This window comes from Gasterosteus aculeatus, chromosome 7 (genome assembly GCF_964276395.1).
Source record: "Gasterosteus aculeatus chromosome 7, fGasAcu3.hap1.1, whole genome shotgun sequence".
Classification (NCBI taxonomy): domain Eukaryota; kingdom Metazoa; phylum Chordata; class Actinopteri; order Perciformes; family Gasterosteidae; genus Gasterosteus; species Gasterosteus aculeatus.
The window spans coordinates 8447548-8470418 of NC_135694.1; the positions used below are offsets into that span (position 1 = coordinate 8447548).

A 22871-nucleotide genomic window follows, 5' to 3' on the forward strand; every position below is an offset into this window, starting at 1 on the left:
GGAGCGAGCATTAGCAGAGCAGTGGGGGTTGAGCCGGATCGGAGCGCCTGATCTTTGGGGATTTTTTTTCCTTGCTCATATTTTTCAGGGCCGCCGCAGAGTGGACACATTTCAAAGCAGCGTTTCACTTTCCCCGGAACATTTTCACATTTTAGTATGCACGACTCCGCAGGAGCTCCGGAGCTGTCGACTTTCAACCTCGGCTGCCCTGGGGACTGGCTGTCACTGAGGGCATTCGTGACTTTGTTCCCCCCCCCATACACCTCTCCCCACCCACATCCTCTCACTTTCCTGCTAATAGCAACTTTTTTGGAACAGAGGACACCAGAAATAAGTTGGCGCGTGTAGTGTGACCTCTTTGAGAAAGGTAACAGCTTCCATTCATTAAGAGTTAAGTGGCAGAAATGGTCAACTACTGCAGTGTTTCCTTCACTCCATTAAGATCATATCAAATGGGAACCAAGTTGACCTTCTACCTCTCAAGCTTCCTACCTCTAACTAGCGAAAATATGAATACCTGAAAATATTGGCTAAAAACACGTCATGTCAGGCAGGTTTTTTTTGCAATGACATGATGTTTTAAAACTGGGACACGGTGGTGTCAAACAGTGCTCACATGCTGGATTTAGACCAATGCAAACCATGTGGGAGGGCGCAGAGTGCAAAATACTGTCCGGAACCCTTCCCCCGCGGCTTCAAATCCACACCGCTTCAATATGGGAGCGAAACATTCTTAAAACCCTCTTCTAGCTGCACGCAGAAAGGACAAAGCAAACACCTTAATGGGAAATATTGAGCCAGAAATGTGTCGACCCGTTAAGTCGCCATTATAGACAGTTGTGTCTCCACTACTCAAAGTATTGGGTTGCATACATTATACTGAACACCTCTATCCATCACCACGCCCGAGACTCGGCCCGTCCTTCTCCCCGGTGCGTCTCTGACTCACCGTCTCCTCTCCTCACGTGGCGGGGACTGTAATCAACACTCCCTGTCACTCTTCTGTATCCAGGTCACAGTTACTATGACAACTACTATATGTGCCAATCAGCGGCAGTGACTCATCTCTATACCTTACCAACGCTATTTAGGGGTCTGCGCGTGCGTTTGCTGCCTGTCCGGGGTTACAAGGGGAGCCTTCTGTGTGTCGTGCTTCACTGAGCCTGCGGATGTCCTCCCGCTGAAGAACGAAGGCCGCTCATCCAATTCTCCGACCCACAGTCTGATAATACAACACTAATCCTCTATTACAGGTTTCTAGGTAACGGTTTCTATGGGGACTGGCAGGGTTCAGTCCTTTGGCCTCTTGTTGCTGGGCAATACGTTGTAGTGGTGAAGAGGTTCTGGCGATAGTTAAGGGGTACAGCAAGAAAATGTTTGTTGCAGGTGCGTCCACCCCTGAATGCTGATTATTTAATGCTATGAGGCACTAAGTGGGCTTTAATGCGGAGTGGTACTCCCACACAAGGACACATGTGTAGAACAGGCCCTGGTTGCAGGTCAGTCTACTCAGAGTGGGTGGAAGGAAGAAAAGCAGACACAAAAACTCACTTCAGAAATCTCTTAAAAAAAAACAATCTGACCAGGAAACAAGTCTTAAATCCATTTGAGTCTCTTGCGTTTTCTTCCCTCTTTATCTCCTCCAGGTCTGTGGATCGCCAGGCGTTCTACCATGCCTGTCCCCCCATCCTTCAATCCCCGCAGACAAAAACACCTGCCCCACAAACACCTCCACCCCGAACAGAGGGCAGCGCAGTCCCCCTCCCCCCCAGCCATCCTCTCTTTTCTCCCCCCTCTCCTGGTCTCATCTCTGCCCTCCTCATCCCCCCTCGTGCACTGCGCCTGCCCCAGGACTACGAGGAGAACCCTTCCCGAACCCATCCCCCTCCCGGCGTTTCACTGGCTGACTCTGGTCACATGCTGCCTGCTGCCTTCTCTGATTGGAGCGGGGGAGACGTGGGGCATGGTCTCGGCCTGCCCGTTCCACTGCGTGTGTCGGAACCTCTCGGAGGCCCTCAGCACGCTCTGCGCCGACAAGGGCCTCCTGTTTGTCCCACCGCACGTCGACCGGCGCACCGTGGAGCTGCGACTGGCCGACAACTTCATCACGGAGGTGGGCGGAATCGACTTCGTCAACATGAGCGGACTGGTGGATCTGACCCTGTCGAGGAACACCATCAACCTGATCCGACCCATGACCTTTGGTGACCTGGAGAGTCTGCGCTCGTTGCATCTGGATGGTGAGCCGAAACCGTGATCCCAATTCTGACACTACATTTCTGCGGATTTGACAATCTGGCAGAAAGAAATATTCAGTTGAATCGAGCTCACGGAAACGCTGAACCCTGAATCTTTAAGTAATCCTCACACCATTTGTGTGTCTAGGTAATCGATTGACTGTACTCGGACCCAGGGACCTCGCGGGTTTAGTCAATCTGCAACACCTGATCATCAACAACAACCAGCTGGTCAAAGTCTCCGTCGAGGCTTTTGACGACTTCCTGCTGACGCTTGAAGACCTCGACATGTCCTACAACAACCTCAGGAGGTAATCTTTCCCCTCAATTGTGATCACACAGTATATGATGCAGATAGCTGACCGCCATCAAAACATAATGTAAACACCCCGTGTGATCTCGCAATAGTCAGCAAACACAAAAAGGAGCAACCGGCTCAACTGCTGAGTCTGGAAGGAGGGGACCAACAGCTCATGAAAGCTGAAGGCAAATCAATTGTGATGAGGTCCTGGTTTTCTTTGATTTGGTTAAGATTTTATGGGCTCATGCCTGAGCTCACTTGGTGTACTGCTTGAGCCGCTATGTATGGTCCCTGGTGCACTGTGTAGCATTCTACTCACCTCCATCCATCACAATGAAGACACCAACGCATGTATTCCTCCGCACTAAACAATAAGTGAGAACAATGACATTATTCCGCACCAGGCCACGCTTCCAACCTTCAGATTCCCGCCCTGTATCTGAGAATTCAGCAGCTTCTGGCTGTCTGTTCTGATTCCCTGGCCTCCCTCCAACCTCCAGCGACCACAAGCAAAAACGCAAGGAGTTTTGATGTACAAAGGCGGCCGCTGTTTACCGTTTGTTGTGTGTTACTAAGAGGATATTCAAAGACGGAGATTCAAAGTGAGCCCGCATCACTTTCTCTTCCTCATACGAGAACCCTTCCTGTGAAGGGGAAGAGCTTCTCCAGATGGGGAATTAAAATGTGGATTTTGGTTGGCTTCTGCAATACCCGCATCCGACTGCTTTGTATCAAAATGGGTTTGTAAGATGAGTTTGCTGGGAACCCCAGTTGAATAACAAAACGTAAGGATACCGCCATGTTTTTGCCAGGGGTTCTCCTCTAGCAACACAATTGAAGTGTTTATAGGGCAATAATTGACCATTTCAACAAAGCATACGCGTTTTATATAATCCTGCTTCATTCGGCTCTCTCGTCTACACAAAGAACATGATTGAACAAATCAGATGCCTTTTGTTCGGTCACATACTTTAGACAAAAATAGTGGCCATCATTGCTTGCTAAAGCAGCCAATAATTTCCCACCACCACACAAAGCAGTATATTCTCCGCAAATTACTTTAAAAAAAGAATGTTAAAAATGCAACTAAACATAGCAACGTAGATGTTTAGTTGCATTTTAGAAGTAACTCTGTAGCCATGACCCAAATTCCCAAAAGAAATACCCCACTTTACATTTATGCTTTGTTGCTGGTTCTAAGTTGTCAGTTTTGACCAAATCAGTGCTTCAGTAAATGCCAAAACAAAAATACTGATTCAACACAGTGACGGGTCACAGATGCAACCAGAAAAAGATTGAGGAAGATTGAGGAAGATTGTTTTAGTTTGTCCTGGATGTCACCTGAAGTTAGTCTCAATCCTATTTGCTGCCGAGCAACAAGAGAGACGTGCTCAGAACACAGCCAGCAAACTTTGCCTGCAAATTGCCTTTTTATTCAATGAATCTCTAAATCCTTTTTTTATTGCTGCAGGGTGCCGTGGGTGTCTATTCAGAACATGGCCAGTCTGCACACTCTCAACCTGGACCATAACCTGATCGACCACATAGCAGAAGGAGTCTTTGGAGAGCTGTACAAGCTTGCCAGACTGGATATGACCTCCAACCGGCTCCGAACGCTGCCTCCCGATCCACTATTTGCAAGGTACCTCATCTCTCCTCTAAAACTTCATGGGAAAATCTGTGTCAGGCGACACTTGAGGGGTTCTGTAAAATCCTTGGCCAGCCCATTCGCCATCCAATCATACATGTACGGTCCCCGTGTGAGGAAACTCCTCCCCTCTGTTTTTGTGCTATTACCTTTATTTTTTTATTCCGTTACATAAAAACGAGGCAGTGGCAAAGAGGGCCACAAGGGCAAGTGGCTGCAAGGTAAATAAACAAGGCACTTACAGGTCTGCAGTGCCCACTTATTTGCTAGTGCAGTACCAGTACATTTTCAACGGATTGATGGCAAGTAATGGGGGAGGCAAAGCAAAGACTAACTTGTACAGTAATTGTCGAGTGAATATTTTGAGGCATGTTGTGAAGACCGGCGCTGTTAGATAATGATGTTTTCCAAATATGGCCTGCTGTCAAAATAGTTTACAATTATTTTTTCATTCTCTTCCCCCCCTCACAGAGATCGATGCATTCAAATTTAAATTCAAACTAGTGTATTAAGTGTGGATTTCTTCAGTTAAGATTTATTTCTTGTTGCACTGTAGAGCTTCACTTAATTTACCAATCTGTGCTTTGCATCTTTGTGTAGCCACTCTGCAGCCTTACTTCTGCTGCGTGCCTTTAGGACATTATTCAGGTTTTACAGCTATTATACAGATATACTGTATTACCGTGACAGTCTTTAGAAACCTACCTAGGAAGTCAATTTAACAGAGTCCTGTTTTTCTCCTTGATGTTGAAAGATTATTTCATTCTCAATTGTTACAGACCAGATGCAAGCATCTTAGCTTGGTTTTCTCCTTTTGAGCAGCAAGCTCTTGTTAACTTGCTAACTCTTAACTAACTATATTCACAAACCTTTAAACTTTGCTTTAATCTCTTCCTTTTAGTTCTAAACGATTAAGTAGCAGCAAAGAAAAAAACTTGGAAGAAATGTTGATTAAAATATTACCATATTTCTGTCATTTGGATTTGGTCAACAAACTGATCGGAAAAAATATGTACAAATATGAAATTGTAAAGCTTGAGGTAAGATACACTTATAAAGTTAAACATATAATGGTTTACCTAAAAAAGTCTAAATGATCAAGTGTAGAATTTCATTTTAACCTTTCTACTTTAATCTTCAGGTCGCAGACAGGTGCAATAAGTCCCACCCCCTACAATGCTGTCATAAGCCTGAATTTTGGTGGGAACCCGCTGCACTGCAATTGTGAACTGCTATGGTTACGGCGGCTTATCCGTGGCGACGACATGGAGACGTGCGCCACCCCTCCTCACCTGGCTGCCAGGTGAACCTCATCATTTGCTCCATGTGTTGTCTGTCTAACGCACCGAGTGTTACAAGAGGCACTCTCCAATGTCAGTGCAAGCACAACAATGGTTATAAAAGGACTAAATTAACATCATGCAATGATGCTTTACAACCTGGTCTCAAGGCCAATCTGTCCTGCAAGCATTAGTTCTGGTCCCGTTTATAGCAGACATCCAATTAAAGGCCTCGCATTGTGTTGATCTTGATTGGATCATCACGCGTGCAGGAACCAGTGATACCGTTTTTATACCTCACAGGACAGGTAGGCCCCAAAGAGACTGTGAAACAATGACGTGACATCCCTCACACTCTCCTCCTTCCTGCGTCACTCAGCCAGAACTTTCTGGTCTGACCCAGTAACTAACATAATGAAGTGAAAACAAAGGATTGAGGAGAAAAATTAGCATGTCGTTGTCATTTGTCATCGCTGTCACCATTAATTACTGTGCTTAGTCGGCTTTTGTGTTTTAGCATTAATTAACTTAACCCTAAATTTGATAGACAAGTGCACATGGATCTTTAGGTTAATGTACCACATTAATCTGCCAAGACAACCTCGGAGGGATAAAGGAAGACAGATTCCTCTACTTAGCCAAAAAGGTGATTCTCTCCCTACCTCTCCCACTCATTGCCTTCATCCCTCTTCTTCTCTCAGATATTTCTGGTTGATTCCGGAGGAGGAGTTCATCTGTGAACCACCTCTCATCACCCGTCACACTCACAAACTGTGGGTGCTGGAGGGCCAGCGAGCCACGCTAAAATGCCGCGCCATTGGCGACCCCGAGCCAGTGATCCACTGGGTTTCCCCGGATGACCGCATCGTTGCAAATTCCTCCCGGACCAGCTCCTTCAGCAATGGGACCTTGGACATCTTGGTAACCGTGGCCCGGGACGACGGGGCCTACACGTGTATTGCGATAAATGCAGCGGGTGAAGCGACCGCCACTGTGGACCTGAAAATAATCCCCCTGCCTCACCGGGGCGGAGCAGGCGGGAACAACAACAATGTGAACACCAAGAACAACAGGAACGTGACCAATGGGATTTTACGGGCCGATCCGGGCTCCTCGGATATCAGCACAGGGAAAAGCGGAGGGATTAACAATGGCGCGGGACGTGGCGGAGAGGTGGAGGATGGGAGGAGAGCAGGCGACGATGACGAGGAGGGAGACAGCGGCAGGGCCTCCGAAGGGGAGCGGGCCGACGGAGGGAGCGTAGAGGACGACGAGGGGGACGAGGAGGAAGGAAGGCTGGTTGGAGTACAAAGCGTTACGTCGACCTCCGCACAGGTCAGATGGGATTTCGGGCCTTTGTCCTCTGCTTACGCCGTCTGGATGTATCAGATACAGTACAACTGCACCGCCGACGAGACCCTCATATACAGGTCAGTTCAACTCGCCTCACGCACGTTTCTCAATAGGAATGGGATGAAATCGTACTGTTAGAGTAGCAGCGACACTTCTTTCACGCCAGAAAGAATTTGTCGTCATCTCCTCTATGTCATTGTTTTTCCTTACTGAACAGGTGCACATCCTGTTTTTATGCAAAACCCCTTAAATATTTAACCATTTGAGCATGAGACTTCAGCAGTGCAACTGCTCACCATGTCCACGGCCGGGTGGATTGCTCAAGGGGAGGATGGACGGGGAGATGGATGAAGGGGAACGGGCCGAGGGGAGTTAATAATTTATCTCCATCTCCGCGTGACACTCGAAGCCAACAGGTGGAGAGTCAGTGCACACGGGAACACACGTGGATGAACATTGTGGAGGAGGATTAAAAAAAAAAAAAAGAAAAAACGACAGTTTGTCTTGGAACATTATCACATAGTAAATAGTAGTTACATGCAGTATATAGTGTTCTGGAGGCGGCAGCATTAATGTACACATTGATTTTTTTACTTGAAGCAATGCTAAGACTGGATTGAAGGTTAGATGCGGCAACGGCATCCCTGACATCAAATTATTCGGGAGACCATTGACCACCAGACACTGCCATTCCCTGTGTTGTAGACTAGGTTGGACTCTGTTGGCAATCTCCGCTCACTGTTTCTAAGCAGTGTCTGTGCTTTGAGCCAATTTGTAAGCAGTAGCTCCAGGCCGAGCTAAAAATGTGTAAACAATAAAAAAGGTAGGAGGAGAGACGATTGGAAGCAAGACAAACCTGTTTGTTTTACATGTATGTAGGCTAGCATCGCGGAACTGAAAGAAAAACCAAAAGAAGGTGTAAAAACCAGTATGAACAAAACTGGTGTACTTCAAAGTACTACACCACTAAACTGTCCCAGAGATTTGCTGACATGACTCCAAAGATGAGTGTCTCTGTCCACCAGTAAAACGGATAAAATATTTATGTTTTGGGGAAGTTGCTGTAGCAAAAATGTAGCCGAAACAAAGACAGTATGAGCGACTAAGAAAGGGGAGAAGACTTCCATTATCAAATTTTTTTGTGTTTGTTTAACAGTCTACAGTAATCCAGGGTCCGATTGTAGTTAGTATAAGATAAGATGCATTTAACTGTAAGTGGTATTGAGAAGGGGTGAAGGGAGAAAGCCATATGACAGGAAAGACAGGCAGATGGAAAGTTGATATATAAATAATATGAAAAACTGTGTGCCGGTGTCATCTGAAGGATTGAGGAAGATAGCAGCCGAGGGTGAATGGCAAAAAAATAGATGGATGGGGAGGAGGAACTAATAGTCTGAGGGATGAATACAGCTAGAAGGGAGGAACGAGCCAATTTTAGGGCAGGAATGAGGCCTCAGAGATTTAAGAGGGAGGAAGAAAGAGATTTAGGGAGAAGGGGAAGATGGGAGATGGGCTCTACCCAAATTACCTTGGGAGAGATTGAGATGAAAGAAGGATGGATGTAAGGAGAGAGAATGACGGACAATGAGGGGGAGGAGCGTTGAGGGGTGAGTTTAAATGACCCTCAAGGAAAATGCAATGAAGCAAAGGTAGAGAGTAAGTATTTAAATAAATCACAAAAAACGACTAAGAGGGAAAACAGAATTCACCTGGATTTGGAAGTGGGAGGACCAGCGCAGCCAAAAAGGGATGCAGCCCTCAGAAATATGAGATTAAAAAAAAAAATGGTAAGGATCCCCGGTAAAAAGGAGAGAAGAAATGGAGACGGGGCGATGTGGTTAAAGTCCAGTAGCAAGGAGGATGTGAGGTGTCAAACCGAACTTCAATATCACAACAGATTGTGTACAGTCCCATGACACATTCCTGGCAATTACACACATAACTAATTACAAGATTGAATTGAACGGATCAAACAATATATTAGATCCCTTGCTGATCAGCTGCTTTAACTCCTCTAAGGAAAAATACTACTCAACATCGAGCACAATGATAAAAAGATAATATTGTATTGCTGTCAGTTGCAGAGCGGTTTATCATATAACCTTAAACTCAGAGTGGGCCTGGTTCAATTTCTATCTTGCAAACATTAAGGCAAAACGGGCAAAAACCTTTTCAGATTGAGGCGACTTTAGGAGTAAGGAATAATGGAACGGCAGCATCGGTAGAGGAGACGTTTCAGCTGTGCAGCTCGAGACAAGAAAATGCTGATACACGCAGGGACTCCCAGAGAAGCAAAATAGAGGGGAGATAAGAGTCAATGACACGGCCGTTCACAGCGGCCTACCAGGAGAGACGCCGCAATCCAGCGGGGAGGGAGTAAGCGATCTGAAGTTCGACTAAACCCTAAACAAATCAGGGTGTCAAACGAAACAGAGGGAAGAAATATAGCCATCTCCAAGGAGAGAAGTAGCGGCTACCTTCAAGGTGAAATTGAGATATAAATTTGAGCGAGAAGAGAAAGGTTGAAAGAAGAGGCGAGAAGTGTGAGCGCTTTGAGGGAGGAAGTAAGGATATCTGTCTCGGGGGACCGATAAGAGGAAATGGAAGGGGGGTGGGAGCAGCATTTGAAAGGAAGCAGAAACACCACACGGCAGTCAGGGACTTCCAAGATAGATTTTGTTGTGCTATAGGCGTGCCAGCGCCAGCCGCAATATCAGTGAGCTAGAGAGACGGGCAACCAGAGCTTACCAATTCAAAACGGAGAGAATGGGCGGGTGGGATTTGTGTCCGTTTTGTTGTCGTAATTCTTGTTGCTGCTGCTGAATGTTTGTGAAGACGGGAAAGAAATAAAAACACACCCCACCAGCCCAGCTGACTTGAGCGCGGAGTGAGAGTATATCACAGAAAGGTAGAGCACGTTGGGCGGCTGCCAGAAGTAATTATCTTTAAAAAGGTCAGTCGCATGCTGTCCAACAGCAGCCACCATTTGCGCATGGCTTGTCTAATTCTACTGCCATCTGTGTGGAAGCGGCAGGTGGGATGTCGACCACGTGGCGTCCGCTCGGCGCCGCGTCACCCTCGGCTCCCCTGACACAGTCAACCGAGCCTCCGTCTCCCGGTGCTCGGCCCCAATGTTACGCTGGCGCACTTTCATTTGATCGCCGGAAAAATGTCCTTGATATCCTGCAAAAAGGCTGGCACCACGATAGCCAAGGATTTACCACAGTGGCTGGTTGAATGTGGGCAATTACGGAATTGGCCCGCGTCTCTCAGCACACACATGGGTCCAGCCTACCGCAAGGACAAAGACCAGGAGAACGAATATCCCATCATGTTAATGAGGCGGCTTTTGAGACCTCCGCTACCATCTGTTACAAAATGTGGCATCTCCTTTTCTGCAAAATTTCTAGTTTCAGCGCAGCAGCTTCTTCTCTCCGGGGCCACGCATGAAGGCGGGAGCTGGAGAGTTCAGTTATGTGGCACCACACAACACACAGACTGGGTGCACACAATCCGAAAGCGCCACCACAAACCAAAATACCGCCAGAATGAAGTAGCATGAAGAAAATAGTACCGCTCGAGGCTTTGCATCAATGATATCTCTTTAGGTGTAACTGGGTTAATCTCATGCACATTATTCACTGCACAAGATGCAGTCTGCTGCTCCCTTTTGCATTGGCAGTCGTTTTGGAGAGAAGTTGACAATACCTTATGACCCTCCCCCCCACCCTCACCCCTACCCGTACATAAGGTATCTCGGCGGCAAAACTAGCCTAAAGTTCCTTATTAGGTTTAGAAGTGTTTTAGGTGTGCGGGTAGGAGTGTAAGGGGCTTTGACAATCTTCACAGCTCCTGCCTCCGTCACCACAGGCCCAACCGTCCTGCTGGGCACTCAAAGTGCCAAGTTTGATGCCCACTGTAATGGGAAGAGAAAGGATCACAGAGACGGCGAAGGGAGGATGTTGGAGCGGGCATCAACCAGAGTTAAGAAATAATGAGAATAATGAGAGCCTTAGGAAAAGGGAGGCACAGTTCAAATATTACACTGGGCTTTGACAGGCGTAGGGAGGGAGCATGCTGACAGACACACACAAGCATTGTTAATGAGCAAGAAATGGAGGGGAGAATGAAATTATTAAAGACATGGAACCTGGAAATTGGAATCGGCGTTGCAATACCAATCCTTTTCTGACGCTAATTGCGCGTCTCGTTCAGCTAATGTTTCAAACGGAATGCAGAGCTTGTCTCCAAATATTTAAAAAATACAGAGACTCTGATTCCTCTGTGGTGTACTGTATGAATTGGTTTCTTCATCTGAAGAAATTCAAACATCAACAGATGCTTTGCATTTCCTTCATACTGCAAAGGGCTCTTTAAAGGACACAACACGATATTGCTGAGGAAACAAATATAAGACCCCTATTTTAGCCCCTTTATCTGCCTGGGTAAGCATTACAAGACATCATACGGGAAAGAAGATAAGTGCATCTGCTGAGGCAGGGATGGATAAGGATGTAAGTAGAGATACAACAGTGGAGCATCAGGGAGTCACGCAGAGACAAAGATGTAGAAAGAGGGAGAAAGTGAGACAGATAAGAGACAGCCATAAAATTTGGAGGTAAGTATACGGGAGAGACGAAATGGGGTTGAGAGTCCCCCCAAGGGAAGATGTAATTAAGTGTTAAACTACTGAGTCAATACAAGAGTCAACAGAAATCAGAGGCAGAGGAGGGAAGGAAAAGACAAAGGGTCAGGACTCAATGCAGAGGTCAACGGGCATTAAATGGTGAGGTCAGGGGAATTGAGGAAAGTGAGACGAGAGATTCGATCTTTGATTATGTTAGAAATGAGGCACCTGAACAAATACTGCAGGATTTGTGAGGACTTGGGAGTTAATAAAAAAATGAATAAGGCAGAGCAAGTAAATCAGGCCAAATGAGGGAGAGCCATGTGAGAAGGGTAGATTAAGGAAAGCAAAAAGACAGGAGGGATTAGACAAAATCCAGAGGGGAGGAGAGAGATTGACGGAAAGACCGATCAAGGAAAACAGAAGAGGTGGCCGATGAGACACTAAGCAGCCCAACGAATTAAGCCCGGAAAAATGTAGAACGACCGGAAGACATGACGTGGGAGAAAAAGGAAACGAGGGCAGCATAGATGTCAGCCAGAAGGGGAGATAATTCCTCTGTTGCTCCTCCTCGTCTTTCATTCAGTCACTCTCCCCTCGGTCGCCGTTGCTCTCTGTGCCAATTCATGTCTGGTGTCGGACCACCGGACCTCTGACACGCAGAAAGAAAAAAAATATACGTATGAAATGAGACAAGGCGAGAGGGGAAGACGAGGATGAACACGCTGAGGAAACGGGAACATGATTCCAATACTCCTTTATCCCCTTGCCATCACTCTTTTTCTTCTCGCTCTCCCGGGTACTCATAATTACTTGTTTCTGTGCCACCAGCTTGAACAAAACACTCCCTTGTCTCTCCCACTTTCTCCCTGCATCTGTGTGTGTGTGTGTGTGTGTGTGTGTGTGTGTACACACCGCAGGTTTTAACACACACATGCTGGGTTGCAGCGCACAGTGCCTGTATGTGCAAATACAGGGATTGGAATGGGAGCAACAGCCCTTCCTCTCCGATGTAAACATTTAATCAGTTCACTTTGTTCCATTGCAGTAGTCCAAGTCATAAGGGGAGCACTTTATATTCATGAATATCAGTACCAACAGCACCAAGGATTTAGGGCAATATAATTCCATGGGTCCACAACGCATGTGGCACAAAAAAAAACGGTCCGCACATTTGCATGCACATGTGACAACAGGGATGTAAATATTGTTGAAAATGTATAATGCAGCGAGTGGGAGAGAATCAGCATATCAAAGATGCATGTGTTTTTCAACGGCATCTATATTTCAGCGAATATGCTGCCTGTTTCCTTTCAAAAAACAACTCGAGAAGTGATTCACGATCGCGTAAGGGAGGGAGTGGTGGTGGGGCGGGAGGAGAGGAAGAGCGGTGATGAACAGAGGGAGGGAGGGAGCGCTGGGGAACATAACATGTGGGCAGGTGACAGACAAAGGAAGCAATGAGGGAAGAGGACGGGGAGGCAGAGGAAGCCATAGAGGACATCTTGCTAAAGAGAGGAGGACGAGGAAGAATGACCTTGGATTGCTAAATAATGGTACAGGGTTGTAGCTGTGGCTAATAGAGACATAATACCACGTCTGCGGAAAGGGGAGAAACTAGGGGGTCAGGTGGAGACTGGGGAGAATAGCAGGGGGATTTGCAGCGAGCAGAGCTGATTGGCTGCAGAACTAAAGCAGAGGTAAAAGACAGAGAGAGAGAGGAGTGGAGGTGCAGAGGAAACGAAGACAACTAAATGGTGCTGAGAAAGACCTTGGAATTGCAACAGAAGGAGTGCACCGACGGCAGATTGAGGTAGAGGGGGAGACTGAGGACATGGAGGGATAAGAGGGACGGACTGATCAGCGGAAAAGGTGAAATCTGCTCATAAAAGATTGCTGGATGGAGGGAAGGAGGATCAAAAGAGGACAGATAGAGGGAAGGATAGAATGAATAAAATAAGGGCTATTTAAGGGTAGCATTAAAAACAAATGTTGGTCAATATTAACATTGGGATATTCTGTGAAAAACAGATTTTTAAGATTTCCTCTATATTGCCCGTTATAGGATAGACTGCCTAGAGTGTTCAGTTGTTCAATTCATTTGGTGCAGTCTTATTCATAATGCAACCATATATCAGGGGGTCAAAAGGGAATCAGCGAGAATATTGCTTGCATGAGGCAATAGTTTCTTTCTCGACACTGAATCCAATAAAGCATTCAACATTACATCGGTGCCATCAATCAAATCGAGACACTTGGCGCTAAAAAAGACATGAGGAACGGGTGCAATGTAACCTTTGTTGCAGGAACCTCCCCACGGCGATGGCCCAGTCTCTCCACTTGGCGAGTTTGATCAATTATACACACAATGCATAAAGGCTCTGGATGAACTGACACCAGGCCCTTTTCATGAGCTTATAACACGAGTAAGGCCTTTTATTAAGAAACAGAAGTGCTGCTTCCCTGCATATTTCATGCGGGAAATCTGATTGAGGACCCCCTGTCACAGTACGAGGAGACCTTTCCAGGGGCAATCCAATATCTCCCCATGTGACTGATTGCCCAAGACAGGCTTTCATTTTGGGGTTTTCATTCCCGAGATATTTAGTTTTCACGCGTTTTTCAAGAAGCATAAAGAAGCCCTGACTCAAACAATCATTTATTGCTCTGAGGTTTCGGGCCTTAAAATGTAGTCAGTGTCCATCATTTCAAGAGGCTTTTTGAAGAGAAAGAGTTCTTTAAGTCAAGACATGAATTGAAGGAGACATTCAACTCTTTTTAAGTATGGTTAGAAGGGATAGCAGCTTTCCCAGCCGCGGCATTATTGTAGTTTGTACTATGGGTAAGAGTTTGCTGTGCTTCAGCGAGACGGTTTTTCAATGTTGAAGTTTCTTATCAAATCACACTGCTGGAAATCGGGAGTTGGGAGGTATTTCGGTGCCAGTGCTTGTTATCCAAATCATTCGTTTTTGCAAAAGCAGCAGGACTGAGCTCCCGACACAATGGTCTCTGCAAAGGAGAGACAAATCCTTTTTAATCCAAAATCGTACCTGTGCACTAATTTAGATTCTGGGGATTTGTTTAGAAAATCTGAATTTTATTCCCGTTTGAGCCTCGGGGAGGCCGTGAGAATCAATATTGCTACTTTACTGTAACGTAACCCAAATCAATGGGTCTGCATAGGATTGCCTTGGGTTCTTTGCCTCCCTTGTTTCTTCAATAATTTAATCTTAATAAAATACACCTAATACCATTGTTTCTTCAACATTACTTGGTTAGCAGACAGCAGCTACAATTCAATTGCATCCAATTTAAAAAAACACCAGTAGGGCAAGTTGTTGGTCTCTTTATTTCATGCAAATTTAAATGAGATTACGGTTAGGGACCTTCTGTGGCGGCTTCCCGGTGTCTGAGTCACACTGGATGGCATTTATAGGATGTAGCCCAAGACTAAAGGGAGCTGGAACGGTTAGCAACAGCCGATACAAATAAGCCCTTTGATGAGTGAGGAGAGGGAAGGGGGGAAATAAACGGAGGAACAACAACAACTAAAATCACTGACAAAATATTCATGGCAGCAGCACAAAAATGAAGCAACACACACACACACACACACACACACACACACACACACACACACACACAATTGGACAGCAGAGGGCAAAGTCATACTCATATTGTGTCACACACACACACACACCTTCTCAGGTCACGTACAAAAAGACACTGACTGAGAAAACACACCAATTTCTATTCCATCGTGTCCTAAATACAAACACGTGCACACACTGCAGCGAGCGCATACAAGTAAAAAAATAAGAATCCCCCCCACCCCCCCAGTCACTCTGGGTTCACCTCTCCCCTGTTAGTTCGCTGGAACACTTCAAATGAGGACATTTTCAAAGCACTCCACTCTTTATTATCCCACGCGAGCGCGCACTCATTACAGACGCCACGCAGGAACACATTCGCAGTCAAAATGCTACAAATCCTGCCCTCACTTGTGATTTTTAAACACGTCGACACAGTAGTGTCTATTCAAAACCGCAAAATGTCCCAGCTTCACTATAATCATAGCCCTAAACAACAACATAATGTTTTTTCATCTAAATATGCATATTTCTTCTAGACGTAAGGTCCCACAAAATGGCTCGACATTTGCTTCTTGCAGTGATTCAAGTATGCACACCCGCGCGTGCGCGCGCACACACACGCACACCCCTGCACTCGGAATGAGAAGACTGTTCTCTTTTCATGTTCCCTGGGCACGCTCTCCATCAATAGCCTCATTTTCCCTCCTCTCCCCTTCCTGCAGTATCCTCTCTTGCGCCATTTCTAGTCATCCTTTCACCCCCCCCCCCTTCCTCTGCTACAACCCCTTCTCCTTAGTTCTGCAGTCTACAATGTAATTATAATGTAATTTTGCTACACAAACGTCTTATTTAACTGACCACTACTTTTATGTCTCTTATCCTCCTTTAGGATTCTACCGTCGACCAGTGACCGCTTCCTGTTGAAGAACTTGGTCTCCGGCGCGGACTATAACCTGTGTGTGCTGGCCATTTTTGATGACACAATCACATCATTAGCAGCAACAAAAGTCCTGGGCTGCGCCACGTTCTCCACCAAGGATGTTTACCCAGCATGCCGCTCTCTCCAAGCCCACTTCCTGGGTGGCACACTCACCATATTGGTAGGCGGCGTTGTTGTTGTCACCCTACTCGTGTTCACTGTGGCGCTCATGGTTCGCCACCGTGTTTGCAACCATGGCGACCACATGATATGTCACAACAGCAACACCGAGGCGGGAGGCGGGGCCTGCTGCCAGGGTGGAGGGGGCGGGGACAAAGGCGGAAGCAGCAGCGGGTGCTACCAATCAAATGGTGCTGGGGACGTGATGATGGTGGTCCTGCCCAACGGCCTCCAGTCCAAGAGAGGAGGTGAGAAGGAAATGAAGATGGTCAAAGACAATGAGAAGGACGAAGCTGATCCCGCTTCCTCACTGCCCCCAAAACTCCCTCCAAGGCCCAGGCCCAAGCCTAAAGTCAACCTGGAGCAGTTTCTTTCCGCCGGGGGGGTTGTTTCCACAAAAACAGGGGAGGGATGCGAGATGGCTTTGGTGGTGAGGCAGAGAAAGTTGGAGAAGACGTTGCCGCACACAGAAAGTGACAGAACTCCCCTCTACTACTCCCCTTCGTCCACCCTACCCCGTCAGTCCCACTCCAGGCAGCGCCCAAGAACCCGCCTGGAGCGAGAACTGACCAATCGCGCCAGTTTCTCTCTGGCGGCACCCCTGGGTGACTCGGAGCTGTTGGACTGGAGAATCACTCCCCAAGGCAGGGACCAATGGAACTCCTCACAGGCCTACCAGAGCCCTCTGTCCCCTCTGAGCCCCACCCGCGGGACCGTCACCAAGCGGCGGCACTCGCTGGACATGGGCTCCTCTGTCGCCCTGGCAACCGACGCAGCCACGACGGTTGCCAAGCGATACGGTGCGGTCAACTACGCCAAGCGGCTGAGCGTGATCTGGACGAGGCGGAGCCAGTCCCTCCACGGCATGCTGGTGCAGTGCGCCTCCACGACGAGCACAACCTCTTCAACGGCAAGCGACGACGAGGGCGCCGGGGTCTTTGGGGCGCGCTGCGAGTTCCAACGGGGATACATCCACGCCTATAACACCACCAACTCCAACTCCAACGCCGGGATCAATGGCGGCAAAGCGGGCAGCGTCAAGGACCGGGGGAAGCAATCAGGAAAGGACGGAAGGAGTGGTGAAGAACTGGAGGAAAGCATTGTGTAGGCAGTTGTGGAATGTGACAAAAGGAAGTGAAGTTACGAGGGATGAAGTCTGAATGGGATCGTGATTTGGAGGAGGGCAAAGAGGTGGAAACATGGGCGAAATGGTGGGGCCTGGACAGGTAAGAGGACGTGAGAGCCAACAAGGATTGGGAGGGTTGGGAGTTTAGGCGAAGTCTCACTTTTGCAGCCTCTTGATTTTCTTCAGAAAGTGTAGCTGGAGTTCAGGTGAAGACTTTTCAAGAGGTTATTTTAAGCTGATCTGAGGATTGATGGGTGAGGAAGATAAGTGGGAAGACAGACTTGACAAGAAAAACGGGAGCAGCCGAACGTCTGAGCGTTTCAAAATGGTCTTTTAATACTAAAGGCTGAGCTCAAGTTGTATCATTAAAAATGAAGTGATACAAGATAGAAAAGAAAGCGGGAACACAAAAACAACGCAGGGAAATCTACACAAAGAGCGACAGATGTAAGAACAGACAATGTCAGTGGTATATATAGTCCGAGGGAGAGGCATAGTCAAACAGAAGAAGACATCAATGGAGCAACAGAACAAAGGTTACACACAGCGGTGGAGATGGCGTGAGCTCAGAGTGGATCCCAGTCAAGACTTTACACTAATTGAAACATACTACTGCTAACACTTCCACTCTGCAGGGTCTCAACCTGCTAATCAACACGGGAACAAAAGACAGCACCACAACCAGGTAGAAGGGAAAACCCTCCCCTCGGACTGCGCAACAACAAGAGAGATTTGGAAAGCATCGGCGTGCTTTGTCATGTTGATTTCTTTTCTCTCCAACACTGACGGCCATTTTGAAACTCCTTTCCAAAACCCAATGATTGTGACTTTTATGTGTCCTCTGTTGCTGGGCAATGATTTTTGGCTTGCCGTGCCAGCGGATTATGGAAGCATAAATACAGAGCCGGGGTGTATTGGACATGATCAATCGATACTGGCTGGAAAAAGCGCGTGCATCACAGGCGTTATAAAAAGACAGACATTGGGATTACAATGGAGTCAATATGGATTACAAAGTGGAGGAGACCGGGGTGCATGATGGGACATGTGCTCGTTTGCATTTGTGAAAGACAAGATTGTACTGGATGTCGGATAATAATGGACCATGAACAAATGGACAAAGCTAACGGATGCACCAGTATGCATGCATTGACATCAGGGTGTGCGTATGAGAGCCTGTGTGTGTGTGTGTGTGTGTGTGTGTGTGTGTGTGTGTGTGTGTGTGTGTGTGTGTGTGTGTGTGTGCGCGCACGCACATATATATGAATGTTTGTGAGGGGGAAATCCAGTCAAACAGACGCCATCTGTGTTTTTAAAATGTTTAGCGCTTTCTGGTGATGCTGTGAACAAAATAAATCAGTCAAAAATACATTTTAAAAAAAACATTAAAATCAGCAACAGCCCACCCAAAGTGAAGGAAGAACAGTTTTCACTCAAACGGAACAACAACAAAAAAAAACACTATTTCCAGCAATGTAGCATGGTCAGAAAGCGGCAAACGTTGAAGGGGGATTTTAGACAAATTTTTTGAGACGTCCGACTCCATTGTGCCACATGGATTCACTTTAAATCCGAACAGTGAATGTTTTCAGAAAGGAAGCTGATAGAGAAAAAAAAATAACGTCAGAAGCACCATGGAAGCCACTAATGATATAACCTTCAAGACTTTGTGAAACTCATCATGGAGGAGGCTATTTTCAACGGCACGGACCACAGGGACTCTTCTAAATGTCTATCAAAGAGAAAATACTAAAAGAGTACATATATATATATATATATAGTATATATATAAAAAACGATGTTACTTGTCGCACAATGTGTTTCTGTTTTTCAAAACGTTTTCTGGGGAATGATGTTAGGATCAAGAACAATAAAACGTGTGATGTTTTGTCTGGCATAAACTTTCCAGATTAGAGCTAAAAAGGTAAAAAAATTAAAAAATTGATTATAACAAGCCTGAAATAGATCCATTCAAGAAGCACACCAGGCACAAAAAAACAACACAAACCGGCAAGCAGTAACAGTCAAAAGGGAAAATACATTACGAAACGCAGATGCCAATAAAACCGTGAACTACATCGTTAATAACAATGACTTTTAACCATTACTGTCGTTTCCTTTCTGTTTTGGTTTAATTTTGCCAAAGTCAATATTGTTCTCTGGACTTGATATAAATAAAAATGACATGTATGGAACCGAGATGGACTCATTAACTCAAGGAGTAGTTGTGTATCATGTGTCTCATGGACAAAAGCATAATGTGTGGATAAAGAGAACCGCCAGAATCAAATTATTTATCCAAGTCATTTTAGGTCCTCGCAAGTTTTGGCTGGTTTATTTGGATACGAATGAAGAAAAACGGGTTTGAATTTTGAGACAAATGTGAAGATGACTCTGTAGGGATGAAAATCCTTGGAGCTCACGGCGAAGTAGTGCGTCACGTCTGTGTGGCAGACATGAAGTTGTTTACTCGTCAGTCAGGGGAGTTGATTGCAAGGTGTGGGTGAAGTAAACCTCCTTCAGCTAATTAAAAACAGCACAAGAGACAAAAGACTCAAAGAGACAGAAGAAATAAAAGAGGAAGAAAACAGTGATGGGGGTCAATAGTTCTGGGAACAGATGGAATCGCATGCGAAAGACAAAAGGCGCAAGTAAACAGAAGACTAAAAACAGAACAGGTTTAATAAGACACAGAACAGGCGAGAGAACTGCAGTGAACACAAACTGATTGAGAGAGACCAAAAAGCTGTCAGAAACTAATGGATCCTGATTGCGATGGTTTGTTATCACAGACCATAGATGCTAGTTTCTAAAGTAAAACAAAAACAGCCTTTCGCTGCTCCCCGCAGCAGAGCTAAACGCTCGCAATCTGCAACCGAACGGAGCCAATTATTAAAACATAAATGAGTAGCAGGAGACACAACGGTACATTTGAAGTCATGAACTACAGCAGGCCAAAACATCCACCCATTTAGTCATTTTCTTTTTATCCAGGTCACGCTGGCAACATGGTAGCAAACACCATCACACGCATAGTGAGGGATTCCGAGGATCGTCACAGATGGAGGAAAGGAATCAGCAGTGTGTGTTGCAGGGAGTACTTTCATTTAAATATCAGTTGTGCTTGTGAAAAACAAAGCCTTACGTCAGTGGAGACGGAGAAACGGGGGGAGAGGGGTTCTTGTTCGGTTTTCATCTTCCTCGCCTCTCGCTTGTTTGCATTTCCTAGGAGGCCCTTTGCAGGCGCTGGCCAGATCACATGTGAAAGATGTGCAGAGCGAGACCGAGAGCAATGTGAGAATGCCGACTAGAGATGGACAAATAGACAAAGAGCAAAAGAGGTCGAGGAGAGAATTGAAGGAAGGTCATCGTGTTTAGCTTTCAGTGTGTGTTTGTGCGTTTGTGTTTTTGCGGCTGAGTGCACTCGCTCTGTGCGCGCACTCAGTCGGTGTTATTTTTGTCACGCAAGTACTTTGCCACAATTTATTAGCAGGAAGATACAATATCCGGTAACCACGAGGGGATCAAATGAGACGGGGGCGGGGAGTCGGCGGGGGCACAAAAGGGTTACCGAGCTCAGTGTCCTAATTGGAGGCCATCAACGGGGGACACCAGAGGAAATAAAGAACAGAGACGAGGGAGGAAGAGTGCGTGTCCCAGGACATCAGGTTAGAGGACGATTGGATTTGAAGCACCTAAGTTTGTAGTTTTTTTTTTTTACTACATTTGCCTTTGAGAATGGAAGTCTGTGTGTGTGCACTTGTGCGTGACGGGCAGAAAACAGTGCACCAAGAACACTGCTGTCTCCCCCTCCCCTTCCCTCCCCCCCACTGCTGCTCACTCTGCGTCTCTCACCGCTGAAGGCAAAATCCTGGCCCAATTTGACTAATTAAAAAAATAAATGCTGAGTAACACACATAAACCCACCTTAGAAAACAGGCACCAGGAGGCGCTTGTGGCAGCGGCGTGTGTGCCCTGAGGGGAGGGGGGGGGGCCACGGCGGCCGGTAGTCAGACTTGCTCTGACATTTGCCGTTATGATCGAGGTATGATGCATTTCCCTGCAGTCGTGCTGAGTAACTGCTGACTCAGGGTGCATTAAGGCTCAGCCCCGCGTCACACTAGAAACCAGTTGGACCAGCTCTGAAGCTTGCTGACGTGTACCCAGGGTGAACACCTTGTTAAGATTACAAAATCGATGACATTTCCATGGCAACCGCGCAGCAGCGTCGCAAATGCGGTGAGAAGAAATGAGTCGAGCTCTTGACTCTTAACCCTAACCCAGCAATCTACATAAAAAATACAAAAGCAGCTGAAAAGTCTAAGGTCATCCCAGAGTTCTTTTAAAACATGACTCAACATGTTACGACTTGGCCGAGGCACAAACTGATTTAATAAGTCAAGACGTGGTAACACACAGGGACAAGGCTTTGCTGAGAGGAGACAAGACTATTACTGTAAAGAAATAATCAGACATCAAAAGACTATTTTTTATGAATTAATGTGAAAATATGCTTGAAAAAAAGATTCAACTAAAATGTTTAATGCCCCGTCATCCCACGAGAATAAATTAAGCTTTCATTTTGAATATTGATTTAATTAATATTAGCATGGTAACTTAATTAGGGCCGGGCCACAGGGACATTTTCTCTCACAATACGGATTGTTTAATATCTCAATAACAATATGTATCAAGGTTGTTTTCTCGGTATTCATGAATAAATAGCCTAAACAATTTTTTTTTTTTTTTTGTAAATTTATTTTTGTGAGACTAAACCTGAGACCAGATCTGTTGCCTTCGACTCCCTCGTGCAAAATGCTTGGGGAATTTTAAGGAACGGATCAGAAATGTGATGCTATGAGTTAGCGTTTTGCATTTAGAGTGATTACAGCCCCTCCAAAGACTGAGTGCGAATCACTATGCTTCACATCTAAATCGCCGCTTCAACCATAATCGTCAGCGCAATTTTATGAATATGAAGCGAGTGTGATGGAGCGAAATTGCTATTGTTAAATTAACAGCAACAAATGATATAAAAAACTTAAGTGATTTTATTCTTTCACTTCAGTAAAATATAATTAAGCTATTTCACATCTGACCTTCTGTGCTACTTCTTCTACCATTAGGTGCCAGTCTTCTGGCTGGGAGGAGATTACAGCTACGCTGTCGATTTAAATTTGCTGGAACCCCAAAGACGTATTTTTCAGATTGTATCCGTGTGATCCGATATAATTCCAACAGTTTGAACGTCAGTTTTTTTGGTAGGAGTTGACAGCTCTGATTTCCATGTATGAGCTAATGAAGTATCATGCAGCTCTATTGCTGGATATTATCATGTTAATGGTGGCATTTTGACTGGGTACAAATCTTGGAACACGTAGATCCACGACTACCAGGGCACTTTTCTGTCAGCAATTGTTGTTAACCATGCATAGGTGAAACGAGGCTGGAGTGATGACTGCACAGCTAATGAGAAATATGTATTCGCCTGTGTGACAATGCCAGTCTATGAGAGACCGTTACCTTGCTATCAAATCTATGTGCTAATTCGAAGCAACGTTAATTGAAAGACGTGCACAAGCCGCTCGTCTCCCTCAACACTGGTTC

The 22871-nt window shown here is 46.0% G+C and overlaps 2 protein-coding genes across 3 annotated transcripts in view; one reads left to right on the plus strand and one right to left on the minus strand.

Moving 5' to 3' along the window:
* The window catches only part of LOC120822419 (leucine-rich repeat and fibronectin type-III domain-containing protein 4), a 32995-nt gene extending 13536 nt beyond the window's left edge, over positions 1–19459 (plus strand). The window contains exons 4-9 of the mRNA XM_040182102.2: positions 1647–2240; positions 2386–2548; positions 4010–4180; positions 5328–5489; positions 6168–6896; positions 15929–19459. Of these exons, the coding sequence (XP_040038036.2) occupies positions 1673–2240; positions 2386–2548; positions 4010–4180; positions 5328–5489; positions 6168–6896; positions 15929–17246 (3111 nt within the window). The 5' untranslated portion in view covers positions 1647–1672 and the 3' untranslated portion in view covers positions 17247–19459. The remainder of the gene's footprint in view (positions 1–1646; positions 2241–2385; positions 2549–4009; positions 4181–5327; positions 5490–6167; positions 6897–15928) is intronic.
* Positions 1–22871, minus strand: part of pcxb (pyruvate carboxylase b) — a 202432-nt gene that overhangs the window by 69252 nt on the left and 110309 nt on the right. The window lies entirely within an intron of this gene.